At 39.5% G+C, this 20,240-nt stretch overlaps 1 protein-coding gene and 1 non-coding gene across 4 annotated transcripts in view; one reads left to right on the top strand and one right to left on the bottom strand.

Moving 5' to 3' along the window:
* Positions 1-648: 648 nt before the first annotated feature.
* TRNAY-GUA (transfer RNA tyrosine (anticodon GUA)) lies at positions 649-742 on the bottom strand. The gene is made up of 2 exons: positions 706-742; positions 649-684 (listed from the first exon to the last, which is right to left on the bottom strand). It is a non-coding gene; the product is annotated as a tRNA-Tyr (tRNA).
* A 3,251-nt stretch (positions 743-3,993) lies between these two features.
* The window catches only part of LOC133872069 (protein NO VEIN-like), an 84,689-nt gene continuing 68,442 nt past the window's right edge, over positions 3,994-20,240 (top strand). For all 3 annotated transcript variants that reach the window (XM_062309597.1, XM_062309590.1, XM_062309582.1), the window contains exons 1-3: positions 3,994-4,478; positions 6,065-6,447; positions 15,916-16,402. In XM_062309597.1, the coding sequence (XP_062165581.1) occupies positions 4,155-4,478; positions 6,065-6,447; positions 15,916-16,402 (1,194 nt within the window). In that variant the 5' untranslated portion in view covers positions 3,994-4,154. The remainder of the gene's footprint in view (positions 4,479-6,064; positions 6,448-15,915; positions 16,403-20,240) is intronic.

Genomic DNA, 20,240 nt, shown 5'->3' with positions numbered 1-20,240 from the left:
GAAGGTAGTATAAGGTGTGGTTTGAAACAAAACTTCCCAAGTGGTAGAAAGGTTCAAGCTTCATGGTAACACCTCACTTGGGGTTAAAAATTGGTGAAGGGAAGAGGCTTCTAGAGTGTCTCTAGATTGGTGGAAGGCTGAAAACTCTTCACCAAAGGTTAGAGACGTTCTTCTCACTTGAGAGCTAGAGAAAGAGATCAGTAAAAATGAGTAAAAGGTGGGATTTTAACATCTGAAAATCCAGGTGCCGTCGTAACGGAATATTTCCGTCCTTGACGGAATTTGAATGTCCACCGCTCATAGCTCGACACGTAACTGTTTGCAGTTCATTTTCCTTATTTTCCTACATTTTTTCAGTTACCAAACAGAGCATAAGAAGCTAGAAAGAGAACTTATGAGAAAGAAATAGAAGCAAGAGATCCACTACGAATTTCGATTTGGCTTTACCATATTGGGGTTTGAAATGGCTTCTGAAACTGCAAAGATTTATTTTTTCGGTCTTCGTAGCGTTGTAGGGAATGCAGGTGATTTTGAATCTTTGAAGGGGGAATGGGTTGGTCGCTACTGCGCGCTTATAAGGTGCCAATTAAGGAAGATATTGCTAAAATGCGCCCCACTCGCTAATGACAAAATGAGAGAAAAATAGAATCCGACCTGCCGGATTCGAACCAGCGACCTAAGGATTAGCTGTGAGCAATGACCCGACTACAGTCCTCCGCTCTACCAACTGAGCTAAGGTCGGATTGTTGGTAACATTGTCAACTAATTTTAAATAAACGTAACAATATTGTGGCTTCTGACTCGAAATGACATCGTGCTTTTCCAAAAACGTTTGGCATTTAATTATCTAATGTCATTTTAGTTACAGGAACTCCCTCCCCCGTCCCCCCCTCCTCCCAAACAAAGGGAGTAAAATAAATGAAGCTTAAGGCTGCAGTTTCAATTTTGGTTTATTAACCAAATAAACCCCAATAACAATTTTCAGAAAAAAACTTATCTATATGGGTTTTTGTTTTTGTTTTTGTTTTATTTTATTTATTTATTATTATTTTTTTATATAGATACTTATCTATATGGTTGATTTTTTATTTTTTTTATTTTTTTTTGAAGAAAAAATTAATTTTTATTAATCAATAGAATGGTACATAACAAGCTACCATAAGGTGTACACAAGATCCACTTAAAAGGTGTACATAAGCCACTACCATAAAGGTGTATACCCAACCTGAGCCAACAAACTCAGACTATTACAGACAGAATGCTACAAATGAAACTTAGCCAACCAAAACGATGCCTATGCAGTAACATAAATCTATACTTGTACATGGAATCGGTCACACATTTTGGACTAAAAGCACCGACTAAATTAATAAGCACAAAACAAACTGCCTACACAACCAAACAGAAACAGGAAAAAACCAAAAACAGAAACTGCCATCCAGGAGGATCGCCACCGAAGGCGGAGCGTGGGGCCCACGCGCCACTGCAAGAAGACCCTCAAACATCGGTCGTTCACCAAAAGCCTCTGATCTCCACCACACACGGCCAAAACAAACGGTTCGTGGTCATCACGCGCCACACAGACCAGAAACCAACCAAACGCGTGATAACCATGCGTCGACCACCGGGATTAAAAACGGCCGTGGAAAGCGGTAGCAGCACCAGAAAGCGACGGCGAACAAGCCTGGAGGGCGCGTGTCCAATAGAAGACGACAGAAAAACGCAGATCTAACCTCCAAGCGTGTGAAAACTCAGCCAAGATCTCCGCCGTCGGCACGCACGGGACGACCACTCCTCTCTGACACCTTCTCTAGTGGGTTCACCTGCCAAAACAAACTAAAAAAACAATAAGAAACCTAAACCGTCATAGTCCAAAAGGACTATGAGGACGATAACCACCAACAGAACGAGTCCGTGGGGACTGGAGAGGAAAGGGGGGTGGGAGAAAGGAATCGGGAAAACGGAGGGAGAAAGGGAGGAGGAGGGGGAAAGGAATCGGGGAAGGGGAAGGGGGGTTAGGGTTTTGGTGAGGGGTTTCCTACCTCCACACCAGCCTGAAGTCTTTTTTCTATATGGTTGAGTTATGAATTAGGGTGGTCATTTTGATTGTATAGTGTTAAAAAAAGAAAAAAATTGTTTTTGGCCGTACACGAAATATATAAATCAATAATTTTGACAATATGAAATCCATAGTAGTTTTGTGGTGTATTGATATAGCCCATAGCTATAAACGTGTGTCCTAAGTGGTTGTTACCGGCTACCCTCAACCCCTTTGCAATCATTTGTGTTTTTGGGTTAGCTGATTTAAGAGAAAAGTTCAATGTCATTTACATTTTGGCCTGTCTCATTTTTTATTTATCTAAGATAATCACTTGACCACTGAGTAAGAAGGTACCATCTCATATGTTATATTAGTACTTTGAAGAATATTTTGAAGGGTGGAAATTTTCTTTGACACTAACAAATTTACGATTGGATTGCTCATTGAACCAAGGCAACTCATCTAGACTACTAAGAAATAGTTTTTGTGGGTATTAGATTGGATTACCAAACCAAGCCCACATTTGCAACCAATATCTTTAGTTGCCAATAAATCACAAGGAAATCTCATTTTTCCAAAGGGCCATTTAAGTTCACAACTTACTTTGGATATTACTTTCCATCCTACTAGATTTTACTAGTTACGGCTAAGATGGGATATAACTTGCTACCAAACTTAATTTGAGTGCTGGAGCTGTCAAATTATATCTATGCTATTGCATTTACTGTGGAGAGATATGTCAGAGGGTTTGGTCCAGTGCTTCAAGTGTCTTTTTGATAGAAAGAAAGAGTAACGTTATATTAATATTCCACATTTTATCTCATATATATTTTACAACGCTAATGACTAATGTAATAGCCTTGACTAATTTTTTTTTTATTTTTTTTATTTTTTATAATTTTTTTTAACAATGACTGATTTTAAAATTAGTTAAACTATTCTATCAACATTGTAAAATTATTATAAGATAAAAATATAATTTAATTATAGTGTCACACATAAAGAAAAGGTCAAAGTCTTACATTCGAATCCACAATATAACATTATAAAATTTGGTTGAGACGCAATGTTGTATGTAATCAATAGAGCCAAGTCCTTCTAGAGTCGAAGCAATACACATATTATTATATCAATATTATAAGATTATTGTAAAATAAAAATACAATTTAATTATAGCATTCCACGTAAAGAAAAGGTTCAAGTCCTACATTTTAATCCACACAATATAAAATTATAAAATTTGGTTGAGACGCAATGCTATTTGTGGTAGTCTTTCTAGAGTTGAAGCAAGACACGTACTCAAATTCTAGCTACTAATGTTCATAAAAAAAAAAAGTGAGTTATTTTTTTTTAAGTATTTTTCAAAAGTGATTTTAGAGAAAAATGTCAAATAAGTAATTTTTTTTTTTTTTTCAGTATTTTTTTACCTAACAATTCAGTTTTTTGTTTGACACACTAAAATTATTTTTTAAGCTCGTTTAAGACCATTATAAACAAGTCTTAACTGACAAAGACATCTTACTTACCCATTGAGCAACATCAATGGGAACAAAAGCTGACAGTGATGTTTTCTTTTTGATTCTCCGTACAGTCGGCCTTGTTTGATAAGCTTCTTTACACTCCACAGTAGTGCACTTGGGTCCCACCGCAGAGGGCTGTTGTCCACTTTTTCTCCGGCCCCACGTGATGCAGCTTCTTTTGATGTTCCTGCAACGGTCGACCACGAATTATTCCAATTTTGCCCCTGATTTCAAAGGGAAATGCTAGAGTTTCCACCCCTATCCCACTCTCATCCCGCCAATCCTAAGTGATTTTAATTTTTTATTTAATAAATTCATTTTTAGAATTTTGCACTTAGGGAGTGGTGGGATGGGAGTGGGATATGGGTGGGAACACTAGCATTTCTCGATTTCAAAACCTCTCTCTCTCGCTCGCTTTTGGCTCTGAAATGAGTCCCCTGATGCTTTTTATACGCAATGATCGGGAAGAATAAAGCAAAGCACAAGGCCCTTCGCACAGAAAAAATAATATAAAGCATCGAACGAGCGTTACTACTTTCTACTTAGATGCCTTCCAACACAAGTATTTTTTTCTCTCTCCACTCTTTTCCGCAATGTACGGACAGCCATCTGGCTTCCACCCCGGAGGCCACCGCCGCCACCGCCGGGATTCGCAGCAGAAAAATTCTAACTTCTCTATCCAAAACTCGACGGTACCAGGCCCGAGCACCTCGCAGAACAAGAGAGAGCTTCTGGAGAAGGTGAACCGAGCCGTCGAGAAGGCCCGCCGCGAAATTATCGCGGCAGGAGAGTGCGTGACGGCGTGGAAAGTGTCTCAGGATGCGATGTTGACGCTCAAGGTTGATTCGTGGAGCTCTCTTGGGTTTGCGATGCAGGAGGTTCCGAATCTTCGCCGCCTTATGTTCACGGAAGGGAAGGTAATGTGGGAGCCGCATTTGTGCTTCTTTTTATTATTTTTATTTTATTTTATTTTTTTTTGGAATAAGTGCGCTGTTTGGTTGCTGAGAAAGTGGAGGAATAGTGGCAAGTGATTGAAGGTTGGACTTTTTGTTTTGTTTTTTTAATTGCATTGGAGGGACTGAACGCCTTAGAGCATTTACAACAGTTACCTTAAAACTGCTTTCATTCATTCCTTAAATATAGAGAAAATCTGAAAAATTCACAAAAAAACCACTTGCTGCATCTTCCCTATAAGTTCCTAAACATTGGTTTGCTACCGTGGTACCCAATGTTCACGTAAGGTATTTATCTTTCCTCTCTTTGCCGATTTAAAAAAGAAGGTGATGGTAGGAAGGAAAATTGCATTTTATAAAGAAAGAATATTTAATTGGTATAAGGATCGATAAAATAAGCTGTTATGAATTATATTTGAATAGAGAAATAAAAAGTAGTTTTGTCCCTAAATTTAAGAAAAATTAAAAGGAAGCGGCTGTGAATGCTATTAGGTAATCTACTAATTACTGAGCTAGCTTTGGATAACGAATCTGATTTTTTTTTTAAAAAAAATTATTTATTTTTAATTTTTTGAAGTTGGAATTTTGTTAGTAAGAATTTGTGAGAGTGAATTGTTCACTCGGTCGAGGGTAATGTGATTCTTTGGCGTAGTTGGTCCGAGTTTTTCAGCTTTTGAGAAAACAAATACAACATAAACAATGAAGTCTATATGGGGCGGAGCCCGGATTTTCACCTTGCTTGAAGGATTGGGGGAGGGGGGGACTTCAAAAATTGGCCTTAGCTGTGAATCAATAGCGAAGATAAAACTTAATGTTGCAGATTTTTTGCTTCAAAGCTTTTGGTTTTCTTAGCATTTAAATGTTGGCAAAGCTTATCCTGCTTGCTAAAATTTTGTATGAAGAAATCAAACAAACACATGGCTGTCTTGAGAGAGAGAGAGAGAGAGAGAGAGAGAGAGAGAGGCTATATTAGGTTTCTTCCCCTTACCTAAAAAAAGTGAATGGATTTTTACATACATACGTACAGAAAGAAGAGAGGGGTAATATCAGAAAACCTGTATGTGGATGGTGTCATATCATGTATCGCTGTCCCAAGAGACAGAGGTCATATGTGGGGAATTTGAAACAGCTTTCTTCGCATTAGATGAAGAAAAAAAAAAGACGAATCTTTGCATGCATATAGAGAATGAAGCCATATATTGCAGGCTATTTGTCACTCTACCTAAAGAAATGGATGGATTCTATTCATATGGTAAAAGAAGCAAAGATATGAGAGATCATAAATACTGTGAAATTCATTTGGTTTTGAGTTTCGGGGGAGGTCCAGGACTACATTATTTGTTGGTCTGTCTGGATAAGTTGAATTTTAGAGTCCATTTGAAACCCAAAAAGAAAGGAAAAGAATCAAGAGAAAACTTACAAGCAATCCACTTTCCCCATTTTCTTCGCAAGCAGGTGGAGGGTAAGATATTCCTTTTTTTATTTTGTATGTATTGAACATACATAAATATTTTTGGTTTTTAATACTTTTTTTTTTTTTTGTTATTTAGATAGATGCATTTATCCATTGCTTTATTGGGGTCCAAAAAATTACTTCATTGTATGATTTGGAAGTGGCAATCTGCAAGAATGAGGGTGTAGAGCAGTTTGAAGAGCTGGAATTGGGACCTTTGTTAAGACATCCACTTGTCTTGCATTATTTCTCTGTGAAATCAGATGTTACTGAAGTCTTCAAAATAACTACTGAAGAGATAATTTCTTTCCTTTGGAAGTTCGTCTGTAAGACTTATAGTAAAAAAAGTAGGAAGGATAAAGCTATTGGTAAAAAAAAAAAGGATAAAGCTATTGGGGCTGAAGAGTTTTTGGATTTCATTGCTACAAAGCGATCAGTTGCAGACAAGGAAAAGCTCGGAGTACGAGTTCAAAGCTTGGGGTATGTGATCTTCTATTCCTACTTTTTAATAAAAAGGTGTTGCATGTGTAACCAAAAATAATATCTAGGAACTTGAGTAACTATGTTCATTCATTGACATAAAAAGTTTCACAAAGTAGTGCACTTTTAATTACAGAGAAATAAACTTTCTATATGAAGTGAGTTTATAGGTACTCGGCGTTTACATAACAAAATTTTACGTTGTTGCACATTTAGCCTTTGCTTGTGAAACTAGTTATTTTCTCTTCTCGAGAGTATTGTTTTGTGCACTGTATCACTCTTCCACCTATTGGTGCACGGCTATTTTTGATGAAATTCAATTTAATAAGGTTTTACATTTATGTCTCATGGATTAGGGTTCCATAACATTTTATTTTTCAAGATTGTCAATTATGGAACGTTGTGCGGTGGCTGTACGCTAATGAGGTGGACTTCTTCTGTTTGGGTTCCCTTTTTTTTTTGGGTGAACGGTGGTGTTTTTGGGGTTGGGGTAGGGTCGTAGGGTTATGTGTTGGGATTTTTTTTTACTGTGTTTCGATGATGCTGTGAGTTTGGATCACACCCTGACCCGAATGTTCAGAACCCAAACCCGCTGAGAATGCGTTGGATCCATAATCCGGAACAAAACCCAACTTTCTGGCCTTCTTGATGTTGGGCATGTGGCCCATCCTCCCGGATCCAGTTTGTAAACGGGCCCCTCTAAGCACAGAAAAAACACACTTGTAGACCCGGCTCAAACCCATACTGCCCAGTTTCCATTTCAGCCCAAAAGAAGAGATCCTGCCCAAGCTCGTTGTACACCCGCACACTCAATCCAGCCAATCACCAAAGATCTTGAGAAGTTTCCTGAAGATCCCATCCTCCACTTGCCCCGAAGCATCACCTTCACACTCGACATCACCCTTTGATACCACAGTTGATGTAGGACAAAATATTTTGAGAAGAAAGCTTGAAGAAAGAGACTAGGAAGAGAGGGAGAAGCGGAGAAAGAGGAGAAAAGAAGCCAGAGCAAGAGAAGAAGAAGCTCGAGAGAGGGGAGAACAGAGACAAAAAATAAGAGGGGAGAAGATGACAAAACCATGTCAATAATATTATTCATCAGAAGCTGCTAATACAATAGAAAAATATGTTTAAATAGACTAAGGGTTAAATCCCGACTCTAACCTTAGTAGTTCCTGGGCTAACAGCCGACTAAAACAACACAAAACCCAAAATCATAAAAATAACATAACTAGCCCATGATAATAGCCGTGGCGCTCAGTCACCCAACCACAAGGTCCTAGGTTAGGCCGTCCTCCGGCGTCAGTGGCAGACCCAGCCTCGCAAATATGGGAGGGCCAAATTGAAAGAAAAAAAATTTAGGGGAGGGCAAAACTAAAAAATTAAACAAAATTAAGGGTAAAATTTTATTTTATTTTATTTTTTTTAGAATTGTTTATTTTATTTTTTGAGAAAATTTATGGGGGTTGGGGGGGCCAGGGCCTCCCCTAGCCACCATATAGGTCCGCCATTGTCCGGCGTCGACGTCCATACACATTCGTGATCGGTGGCTTGTGTCTGATGTCCCCATCAGACACTCTCCTAGGCCAAAGAAGGTGGCCCACGGCCACCATGCGAGGGTGGACGTTGACGTGCCAGCACTGCCACCCACAACGCTGAGTTCTCTCTCTCTCTCTGTAAAGATTCTTCGTGAATGTAATTCACGCAGTGAATCTAGGAGATATAAGGAAATCAAGCTTCATCTGTATCATGAGTAGTTTTGGTCTTAGGTGGTCTGTAAAAATGGAAACGGAAATATTCTCTGTTGTAAGATCTCTTCTTTTCCGTTGCGTTACTTGGGTCTTCATTTGGGTGCTCCCTTCAAATTAAAGCCATTTGGGATGGGGTGGTTGAGAAAATGGTAAAAAGGTTGACGAGTTGGAAGAAGATTTACTTGTCCAAGGGAGAGCGTCTTACTCTCATCAAGAGTACGCTTTCAAGTATTCTTACTTATTCTTTATCTCTCTTCCCTTTACTAGCTGACATAGCTAGAATACTTGAGCGTTTTCAGAGGGACATTATGTGGGATGGCCTAGGTGGGGACAACAAGTTACATTTGGTAAATTGGAAGACTGTTCACTCCTCAAAAATTGCGAGAGGAGGGCTAGGTTTCAAAAATCTTTTTTTTATTTTTTTTTGATAAGAAACAAAATTTTATTAAGGAAAAAAAGAAGCGTAAAGTGCCTCTAAGTACACAGGAAGTATATACAGGAACAATCAAAACTAACCCACAACAACCCAACAAAACCCACAACCTAAATCCTAGAACCCAATAAAGAGCACCCAAAAACAACTTGCATAGGAACCCAAACAAAAATGCAAGGAAAAAACCAAGGACCCGCAAGACAACCCACAAAACCCACCAAAGCTCACCACCCTACATCATGTGAGCCTTGCCTTGCCTTTCCTAAGCCTAGATAACAAAGCCTTGCTCGGTAAATGGCTTTGGAGGTTGGGGTATGGACAAGATTATTTATGGAGGCAGGTGATTGTTTCGAAGTACGGAATCCAAAGAGGGGAGTGGTGCTCAAAGGAAGCACGAGGTACTTATGGGGTGAGTCTCTAGAGGTATGTTTGGAAAAATTGGGGATCTTTTTCCAATTTTGTTTCCTGTGAGGTTGGGGATGGCCTTTGCATTCGCTTCTGACACAATATTTTGTGCAGTGATAGTGCTCTAAAGTGTTCTTTCCCTGAATTCTTTTCCTTAGCATGTAACAAGGAGGCTTTGGTGTTAGATTACATGGATCGCTCCAGTCCGCACACGCTTTGGAATATTAGCTTCATTCAAGATGTTCATGATTGGGAAATTGAATCTCTAGATTCTTGTCTTACTCTTGTATACTCTGTGAATTCCCTATTTGGGAGTAATAGATAGCATGTTTTGGACTCCTTCGACACGCCATGGTTTTGCAGTGAATAGCTACTATACTATGTTACATTCAGGTGAGCATAGTTCATTCCCTGGAAAAGGATTTGGAAGGTGAAGGCCCCTCCTTGCATTGCTTTCTTCTTATGGGCTACGGTTTTGGGTAGAACCCTCATGGTGGACAAACTTAGAAGGCGGGGGTTTCAACTTATTAATCGGTGTTGCCTCTGTAAGAAGTATGAGGAAACTATCAATCATCTTCTCCTTCATTTTTTTTGGATAAGTAATAAATTTTATAAAAAAAGCGTAAGACGCCCCTACGTATACAGGAAGTATACACAGTAGCAAACAACCCTAAAAAAAATAGCCCATAAGAAGAAACCCAAAAAGACCCGAATTAACCCTCAACCCTATGACCCTCAAACCCATAGCTCACAAGAAGAATACACCTTACAACTCGTGAGCCTTGCCTTTCCCTCGCCTAGAAGACACGCTTGCATCGCCGTAGTTAATAAAGCTGTTTAGATTCAACAACTCCCGCCTTCCTTTGATCTTAAGACGCCCAAGCTTAACAATCCGAAAAAGGTCTTCTTCAATGGCATCCGTAAAATCTCCACTAGCATTTTCTTTAGTCTTTTGGCGGGCAACCATAGACTCCTGAAGAAACTCGTCTTTGCTAACGTTGGCATCCAAGATCTCCAAAAGCTGAGCCTCATCCTCTTCACAATCCTCCGCCCAATCCAAATGCATATCGGGTGGATAAACACCCAAAGGGGAAGGTGATGCACCATCCACCCCATCCCAGACTTCAACGCCCTGATCCCGCACAACAACCTCTCCAGACTAACCAAAGTCTACCGGCCACTTCTGAGACTCGATTAGGCTGTTTATTCTTAGGTCCTCACCCTTATCAACGAAACGCAACGATCCAAAAGAGGGGGAGCCCTAATCACCTCATCTTCCTTGGCAACTAGGGTTTTCAGCGACATGACCGACACTTTAGGCGAAACTTGCCCTGTCAAACATGAGTTGAGAAAACCCCTCCGAAAGAAATCCCTTGTGGAGGGGATTGCTTAATAGCATTCTTCACAGAAGCTGTCAATTCAACAAGTGGTAGCACTCGAGAGCTATGCATTGTAAGTATGCTGTTGACATTTGACACTTAGTTCTTAAAGCTTTGGGGTCTCTTGGGCCATGCCTGGTTACATTCTTCAACTTTTCTATTGTTGGAAATTTCTTGGGCATGAACATCCTAGAGAAGCTATCTAGAAAGTTATTCCCGTTCTCTTAATGTGGAGCATTTGGAGAGAAATGAATTGTCGGCTCTTTGAGCATAGCGAGACCAATGTGCTTCTTCTTAAATCCTCATTCCTGAGATCTCTTCTGGATTGAGCTATTGTTCATATTCCTAACTTTCCTTCAAGGATTTGGTAGATCTTATTTGTTTTCTAGATTGTAGTAGCAACTAGAACATTAGCTCTCTTGGTTCACTTGTATACTCTTCGTGTACGAGAAATTTTCGTTTTTTTAATGAAATTATTATTATTCATAAAAAAATGGAAACAGTGTAGAAGAAAATGAAACACTTTAGAAGAAAGTGGAAGATTAACGTTAGGGTTGTGTGAGGAGTGTGTAAAAGTTCATGAGCCTTATTCACTCTCAAAAGACGCATTTAAAGAGGAGGGGACACCATGTCTTATAAAGTGTTCAGGTGAAGGAAATCTTAGCGATGTTGGACACATTAACACGCCTCCTCATGTTTGGCCACTAATGGCCAAACACCTGGACAACAGCAGGTGAGAAAGACTCATCATCGCAAGAAACCTGTAGCTTTGATACCATGTAAAAGTCTATGAGCCTTACTCACTCTCAAAAAACGCCTTTAGAGATGAAGAGACACCATGGCTTATAAAGTGCCTAGGTGAAGAAAATCTTAGCGATGTGGGACACTTTAATAGAGTGGACGATGGAGATTAAAAGTAGTGGATGGGTTGAGATTAATTCTTGGAATGGGAGAACATAAGTGCGGGATAGCTGGCATTAGGAAGAGTTAAAGTCAGCGTGATAGTTGGCTCTTGGGCAGTGTGATAGTCAAAGGCAGCAAAAAGATTGCAGGAAACTAGAACTTATAGTCTAATTCTTAGTTTGGTCAATTAATTTAAAGCAAAAGAAAGTAGGAGAATTTTTTGGTGGTTGGGTCAAACACTCGCCATGTCATAACCTAAGTCTTCATTGTCAGTACACAAGCCTTTTATTGTGGTTGGGTTAAACTCTCAGTATGTAAGTCTTCATTGGCAAATGTGTGGCCGTGGAATGTCTATAGTCCTTCGCTAGAAGCCGGAAGGCTTTGATTGGCAGTGATGGTTCCGGTCGGTTTCGAAAATCGACTTCACGGTTTCTATTCCGCCTACCGATTGAACCGACGTTGGTGGAGAAGATCTTTGTTGCCTACCGATTGGTGGTGGTGGTGTAGTGATGACCAATGAGCAGTAAGCAGCTGATTTGCATAATCCTAAATATGATAGCATGTGGAGAGGGTGGTGCTCCAATGAGGTTTTTTGGCCCTTCAAGGTTGGGGTGTGGAAAAACATTAAGAGCCGGGGGGGGGGGGGGGGGGGGGGGGTTGGATTTCTTTAGATTTATCAAATTTGAGGTGGGAGAAGATGGGTATAATATTAGGTTTTGACATTGAAAGAACTTAAGGATCGAGTTCTACCCCTAAATACGAGTTAAACAAGGAGTATAGAGAAAATAACCACAATGCACAATATTAGGACGACACAATCGTAAACAACATTAACACATCCACAACACAAAATTTTTGGTTATCAAGTAGAAACCCCACGAACACATCAAGGGTAAAAACCAATCCGGGACAACCAAACTCGGGAAACCACTATAGCAAGAAAATCCAGATTACAGACAATAGAAACACTTACAAACCCCTTGCATGTTCTAGATTCTGTAAGACCAACAAGTTCACTGCTTGCCTCCTAGCTCGACAATCTTCTTGTTGTGCATCTCCTCACTGACCCATCGATAGACTTCTTGGTAGATGAAGGTAGTATAAGGTGTGGTTTGAAACAAAACTTCCCAAGTGGTAGAAAGTTTCAAGCTTCATGGTAACACCTCACTTGGGGTTAAAAATTGGTGAAGGGAAAAGACTTCTAGAGTGTCTCTAGGTTGATGGAAGGCTGAAAACTTTTCACCAAAGGTTAGAGACGTTCTTCTCTCTTGAGAGCTAGAAAAAGAGATCAGTAAAAATGAGTAAAAGGTGGGATTTTAACATTTGAAAATCCAGGTGCCGTCATGATGGAATATTTCCGTCATTGACGGAATTTGAATGTCCACAGCTCATAGCTCGACATGTAACTGTTTGCAGTTGTCGTCATGATGGGTTCATGTAGGCTTCCTGACAAAATTCTCCAAAGTCATTTTCAAACTGACTTCGTAATGACGGCTTCATGTCGAAACCTCATAGAGAATTCAAAGGCCTTTTGAATCAACTTCGTCATGATGGCTTCATGACAGAACCTTGCAGTGAGCACCAAGGTCTTCTCACATACACTTCGTCATGATGGCCTCTTGATGGTTTCATGACGGAATCAACTAGAACCCTCTAAACAAAACTTTTTCCATACCAAAACCTTGTGATATGAAAAGTAACAAAGGGACTAGTTTTGTCACACGGATAAGGCCCATTCCTAAGACCTAACACACATGATATGTGGTGTGGGGACCAGGCTTTGACGGCAACTTTTCCAGAGTTGTTTAGTATTGCTCACTTTAAAGAGGCTTTGGTGGCTAATCATGTACAGTTTTCTAATGACTATAGTGGAATATTAATTTTACTAGACAGGTGCATGATTGGGAGGTGGAGTTGGTCACTTTGTTCTTTAATCTTTGTACTCTCTTAGGTTGAGATGACGTGGTTAGGATAAAATCTTTTGGATCCCTTGCAAAGGGCGAACATCTTCACTTTAGCTTGAAGGGGAGTGTTCAAGATGTGCAGGTGATCTGATTTTATTTCCATATAATTCTCATTAACTATATTTTCATATTAGAATGTATCCCTCTTCTATATAAATGCATGTAATTGTATCGATGAATCATCAAGGAGAATAAGATCATATTTACCTCGTCTTCTTTCTCCATTTTTTCTTCTCTTTCAACTAAACATTAGTTTGTTTTTTGGGAAACTACATTTATCCCCTCTAACTACCAACCTTTTTGCAATGACTGCAAAATGTTTCAATTTTTGCAATGTCCCTCCAAATCTACCAATGGGGTTGCAATGTCCCCTTTCTGCACTCAAAATAAAAAAAAAAATGCTCCTTTTTAGCTTCTGTTTTGTTTTGGTTTTTCCCTCCAAATTTTTTGCTTTTGTTTTCTATTTATTCTTTTAAAATTTTTGAAATTTATTGTAAATTTTTGTTTCTGTTTTTGTTTTGTTTTGCTACTTCTTTTTTTTTTTTTAAATAAAATTATGTAGAGTATTTTTGATATTTTTGGTCGCGAAAGTGGGACATTACAACCCCGATGTTAGATTGAGGGGGACATTGCAAAAAAATAAAACATTGGGGGACATTGCAAATAGGGTAGTAGTTAGAGGGGGTAAATATAGTTTTCCTTTTCTTTTCTTTTTATTTTTTTATTTTTATTTTGGCCTTATAAGTAAAAGAGATTGGCTACTTGGTAGAAGATTTACTTGTCTGGGGATGTCGCCTAACTCTAATCAAGAGTACGTTATCTAGTTTATCTACATTCTTTTTGTCCATTTTTTCCTTTGCTAGCCGGTATTGCTAGGAGATTGGAATGTCTTTAAAGAGATTTTCATTGGGTTGTAATGGGTGGTGAGCCTAAGTTTCATTTGTTGAACTGGAAGACCATCTACTTTCAGTTTTTAAAGGAGGCTTGGGAGTTAAAAATCTTATGTTGTTCATCAAAGCTTTACACGGTAACTGGCTTTGGCAATACGTGCAAGAGTCTTTGGAGACAGATGATTGATGGGAAATATGGGGTTCAAAGAGGTGGTTGGTGTTTGGAGGAAGCTTGAGGGCCCTGCAAGGTGTGTCTTTGGAGGAATATAAGGAATGGTTGGGAGGATTCTCCAACTTTGTCTCCTTCAAGGTTGGGGATGGGTCCCCGCATTCACTTTTGGCATGACGTTTGGTGCGGAAAAGCTGCTCTCAAGACTATTTTCCCATACCTTTATTTGATAGCTCGTGAAAAAGAGATTGTGATATCAGATTACTTGAATTCCTCCAAAATTTCTTTCCATTGGAATTCGAGTTTTACGAGGGCAGTTCAAGATTGGGAGCTAGAATCTTTAGACTCTTTTTCTCAATTTGTTATATTCTTCGAGAACTCATCCAAGGGAGACGGATTGAATGCTGTGGACTCCAGCTAGTCACACCTTGCCCTTTTTCTTGGAAAAATGTTTGGAAGGTGAAGGCTCCGTCCCGTATAATTTTATTTATATGGACGGCAATTTTGGGTAGAGTCCTCATGGTTGACAATCTTGGAAGGTGTGGTTTTACGCTAGTCAATTGGTGTTGTCTAATGGAAAAAGAATGGGGAGACCGTGAATTGCCTCCTCATCCATTGTGCGTACACCAGGAATCTTTGTTACATGGTTCTCAATTATTCGGTGTTTCGTGGACTATTCCTAGCAACATTCTAGAGTTGCTACATTGTTGGAAGAGTCAAGGGCGTAGACATTCCAAAGAGGCTATCTAGAAAGTTATTTCTTCGTTCTTAAGGTGGATCACTTGGAAAGAAAGGATTGGCGCCACTTCGAGCATTGTGAGACCCATGATATGCTTTCTTTAAAATCATCCTTTTTGAGATCCCTCTTAGATTGGGTTGTAGTCTATTTTCCTTCTTTCTCCTTTTTAAATCTTTTAGATCTTGTTAACTTTTTAGATTTTAGTCGCCTTTAGTGTGGTTGTCACTCTTATATACATTTCGTGTACGACGGCTTTGCCTGGTTTTCTTTACAGTAAATTAGTACTTACCAAAAAAATTTGGCATTATGGACCAGAACCTGACTTTGGCCTTAGTTATCTCCTGTTGGCTAATGTGTCCCCCCCTTTAATGTTCTCCTTGTTTATGGCATTTATAGGGAAGATGTGTTTTTACTTAATTCGCTTCCTTATTTGTAATGTAAGTCATACTTGTTGATTGTGTTCCTCTGATAAGTACTCTTAACTTTTGCTTATTGGGTGCATACCTATAGATATAAGCCATTTGTAATAAAGGAATGAATAGATATTGTGTCCACTTTACACCATGCAGACAGTTTTTGATCTTTCTTGAAAAGTTGATTATTGTACCTATTTATGTTTCAAAACTAGTTAAGCTTGCTTTTTGATGGTTCCTTTAGACTTTGCACATGGAAGTGGATGAAAATGTCATTCCTTTTGGTGATTTTAATCTTGAGGGCCTAGGCAATGTAGTTGTCTTTTGTATTCAGGACATCTGATGTCTTCACTGGCTCTTACCATGCAAATTGACATAAGTTATGTTTTTTTAATTGAAATTGCAAAACTTTATGATCATAGGATGCATATTTCTGTTATCGGAAAAGGGATGAACTTGGAGAAGGTCACATTGAAGAAATCTGTAGAAGCATTGAAATCAGAATCTCAAGAGAAATACAGGGAAGACCCTCTTTTTTCGTCGCTGAAGAAGCAGTTGGATGATGATTGTACTTCTGAAGATGAAAGGATTGACAATGCTACAGACTGCCATTTTAAGTTGCCATCACAAGAAGTTAAAAGTTCTGACCAAGTTAGTAGCTGTCCTTTCCCATATGAATTTGAAGAGACGTGTGGTGAAATGTGTGGGTACCCTTCTCCTAGTGGCAGCCCAAGCAATCATATGAGTGTATCACTTCCAAAGAAAGAGAAATCTAAAAATCTAGGTAATTCCAACAAGACTAAGAAGGCTAACAATATGATTGGAGCTGATCTTGCAATTGTTGATGACACTATGAGAATGTTCACTACGTACTGGAAGGAGGCATGTTGTCAACATACTGTGCCTCAGGTATTTTCATTCTCATGCTATAGATTATACTTCCCATCTGTCCACTGCTTCATATTGTTTATCTGATGTTGAATTTTATTTTGCTTTGTATGATTTATGTGTACATTGGCCTCTTTACAATGATTTCACAACAGTTCTGAAGGTTCAAAACTTTTAAGAATCCTATTACATAGTATTCTAAATTTTTAGGAGTAATTACCATTGTCAATATACCCCTATGAACCGACTCTCTCACCAGAAGAGGGCATTGAACTACCATTTACATACCACAACCCTTATTCTGTTAGTCAACTTTGTTAAAAGACTCAAATACCCAAACTTTATAATCTTCTTTTATACCTATCAAAAAAAATTTACATATAATACCTCAAAATTAAACAATTAAAAAAAGGGAAAAGAGGGGGGGCCATTTTTTATTTTTTATTTTTTTTATAAGTAAGAAAACTTTATTAAAGAAAGCGTAAGGCGCTTCTAAGTACACAAGAATAACCAAAGCTAACCCGCAAAAACCCACAACACCAAGGCCTCAGAAAACGAAAAAACTGAAAACCAACTACAAAAGGACCCAATTAAGAACAAGACTATTCAGTCCCCGCCAAGGCACAACCAGGCTACAACATGTGTGTCTTGCCTTTCCTACGCCTAGAGGGATTTTTTGCGGCGCCATAATTGATAGAGCTACGCAAATTCAGAAGCTTTTTTTTTCCTTTAGACTTTTGGTGTGCAATCAACTTGAATTTCTCTTCCATGGCATCCCGAATAGCCATGACCTCATCCCCAAAATCCCTATCCATCACCCAATCTAAGGGCAATCCATTCCAATAATTATCTTCTTCTTCCTCCCACACCACAATCTTCCTGTTATGATCAAAACCAATTGGCCAATTTCGGGATTGGGAGAAACCATTTAAGCACCACTTGGAGGGAAGGAAGGACCTACCACCCCGCCATTGTTGACCTCCAGATGCGACGCGGGAAGGATTAAAACTATCGGGGGAAGGTTGAGAAACCCTTCCTAAAAAGGCCTTGATTCACTGGCGTCTCTGACTTCTTCATTGTATGAGGCTTTGCCACCTTCTCCGCTGGCGGCTTTGCAACCGTAACCCTCTTAGCAAACATAAGACAACTCGGGCTATGAGCCGAGACCCATACAAATAGCGTATTAAGCACATTTAGACACAATGTCCAAAACCGGTAATTCCACATTATCAAATAGCCTTGCATTCCTCGCACACCTAAGACCCCACATAACACACAAGGGAACCTGCTTCAAAATTCGTTGAACTTGACCACGACCTAGTGAAGTGCCCCAACCACTCAACAAATCCAGCACTCTTCTTGGCATGACCCAATCCACCCCGAACAAGCTATAGAAAAAACTTCAAAACAGCCCATGCCAAATCACAGTGAAGTAAAAGGTGATCAATAGATTCCCCATTCTTCTTGCACATATAGCACCACTCAACTACCACTATATGACGTCTACGTAAGTTGTCATGTGTCAAGATCTTTCCTAATGCAGCTGTCCACACAAAAAATGACACCCGCTTCGGAGCCTTAATACGCCAAATACTATTCCAAGGAAAAGAGACAACCTCTTGACTAGCTAAGGCTCTATATAAAGTCTTCACTTGAAAGATCCCCCTCTTAGAGAGATTCCACACCAACTTGTCAACCGCTCCATGCTGAATCTGATTGGAATACAAACGCTCATAAAAGGAAAGAACCATGCCCACCTCCCAATCCCGAGCATAATGTGTAAAGAAAACATTCCAATGAGCAACTCCATCTACCACAAACAAATTATCTACCACCCAAGCGTCTTGAAAAGGAGCGAAACTGAACAAAACTGGATAACAAAGCTTGAGCGGCCTATCTCCGCACCACATATCATGCCAAAATCGAACATGATACCCATCTCCCACCTTCAATCGCACAAACTTAGAAAAAGTATCCCACTCCCTTCGAATATACTTCCATACACACACACACACACACACACACACCATACGACCCCACCGCCAGTAAAGAACACCAGCCACCCCTTACACTACCATACTTAACTTTAATCACCGATCTCCACAAAGCCTCGCGTTTCGAAACAATCCTCCTCATCCACTTCTCTAATAAAACTTTATTAAATTGAATCACATTTCGAACTCCCAAACCACATTCCTTAATTGGAGTACAAATTCTATGCCAGTTTACTAAGTGAAATTTTACCCCATCCCAATGCCACTCCACAAAAACTCCCGTTGAAGTCTCTCCAATCTCTTAGCCACACTCACAGGAATGGGGAACAACGATAAATAATATGTAGGAATGCTAGAAAAAGTACTTTTAATCAAAGTCACCCGACCACCCTTAGATAAATATAGTTTCTTCCAACTAGCTAACCAGCGTTCCACTTTCTCAATAACTCAATTCAAATAGAAATAGATTTAAAAGACACTCCCAAGGACAAACCCAAATAAGTCAATGGTAGCGACGCAACTCGATGCCCAAGAATATGAGCCAAATAATCAACATTTTCCATTGCGCCTATAGGAACAATTTCTGATGTACCTAAATTGATCCTCAACCCTGAAGCGGCCACAAAACATAAGAAAATACATCTCAAATTTTGAACATGTTCTGCCTGTGCACCACAAAAAAATTAAAGTATCATCCACAAACAGCAAATGATTTACCGTTAATTCTTCATTATCCCTGGTTCCCATAGAAAAACCTGTCAACAAACCTTGGAGCATAGTTGCATTTAACATTCGGCTTAATGATTCCATAGCCACCACAAACAACAAAAGGAGATAGCGGATCACCTTGCCTAAGCCCACAAGGAAATCAAGGAGCATATTGTACAATACTACGAAAAATTGTATACCGAGCAGAGTACATGGCGACCTAGGGTGGATGGGCTCTCTTTCTCATCCATTGTTGCGGAGGAAAGTATCTGGCTAGAACGAGAATTTGAGGAGCAGGAGGTGTGGGAGGCGGTGCGGGATCTGAATGGTGATAAGGCATGGGTCCGGATGGGTTCACTATGGCTTTCTTTCAAGTGTTGGGGGGTTTTGAAACAAGATATTATGGCCGTGTTCTCAGAATTCCATAATAGACGCCAATTTGAGAAGAGCTTTAATGCAACATTTGTTTCCCTAATTCCTAAGGCAGACGCTATGGATGTGAAGGATTTCAGGCCTATTAGCTTGGTGGGAGGGGTCTATAAACTCATTTCTAAGGTCCTTTGTAATAGGTTCAAATCATTGTTGGGAAAAGTTATTTCTAGCTCTCAGAATGCTTTCATTGGAGGACAACAAATATTGGATTCAGTTCTCATAATTAATGAATGCTTGGATAGCCGAATGCGGTTGGGGGAGGCTGGATTGTTGTGTAAATTGGATTTGGAGAAAGCGTATGATCATGTTAATTGGGACTTCTTGCTCTACATGCTTTAGAGGTGTGGTTTTGGTGAGAGTTTATAGACCCCTCCCACCAAATTTATCGGCCTGAAATCCTTTACATCCACATCGTTTGCCTTCTTAGGAATCAGGGAAACAAATGTTGCATTAAAGCTCTTCTCAAACTGGCATCTATTATGGAATTTTGAAAATACATGCATAACCCAAAAAAGACTAAAGCGGCTAAAGATGGCATTCCAAAGAATGCAAGCGGCATCACAATGAAGAAGAAGATGATCAACAGACTCCCCATTCTTTGTGCACATACAACATCTATCAATCACAATGACCCGCCTCTTTCTGATATTGTCCAAAGTAAGGATCTTCCCTAGCGTTACGCTCAAGCGAAAAAAGCCACTTTTAAGGGAACCTTGGTACGCCAA

Source organism: Alnus glutinosa, chromosome 1, assembly GCF_958979055.1.
Source record: "Alnus glutinosa chromosome 1, dhAlnGlut1.1, whole genome shotgun sequence".
Classification (NCBI taxonomy): Eukaryota; Viridiplantae; Streptophyta; class Magnoliopsida; order Fagales; family Betulaceae; genus Alnus; species Alnus glutinosa.
Note: the sequence above shows the minus strand (reverse complement) of the source record. Positions and strands in the feature narration are given on the sequence as shown.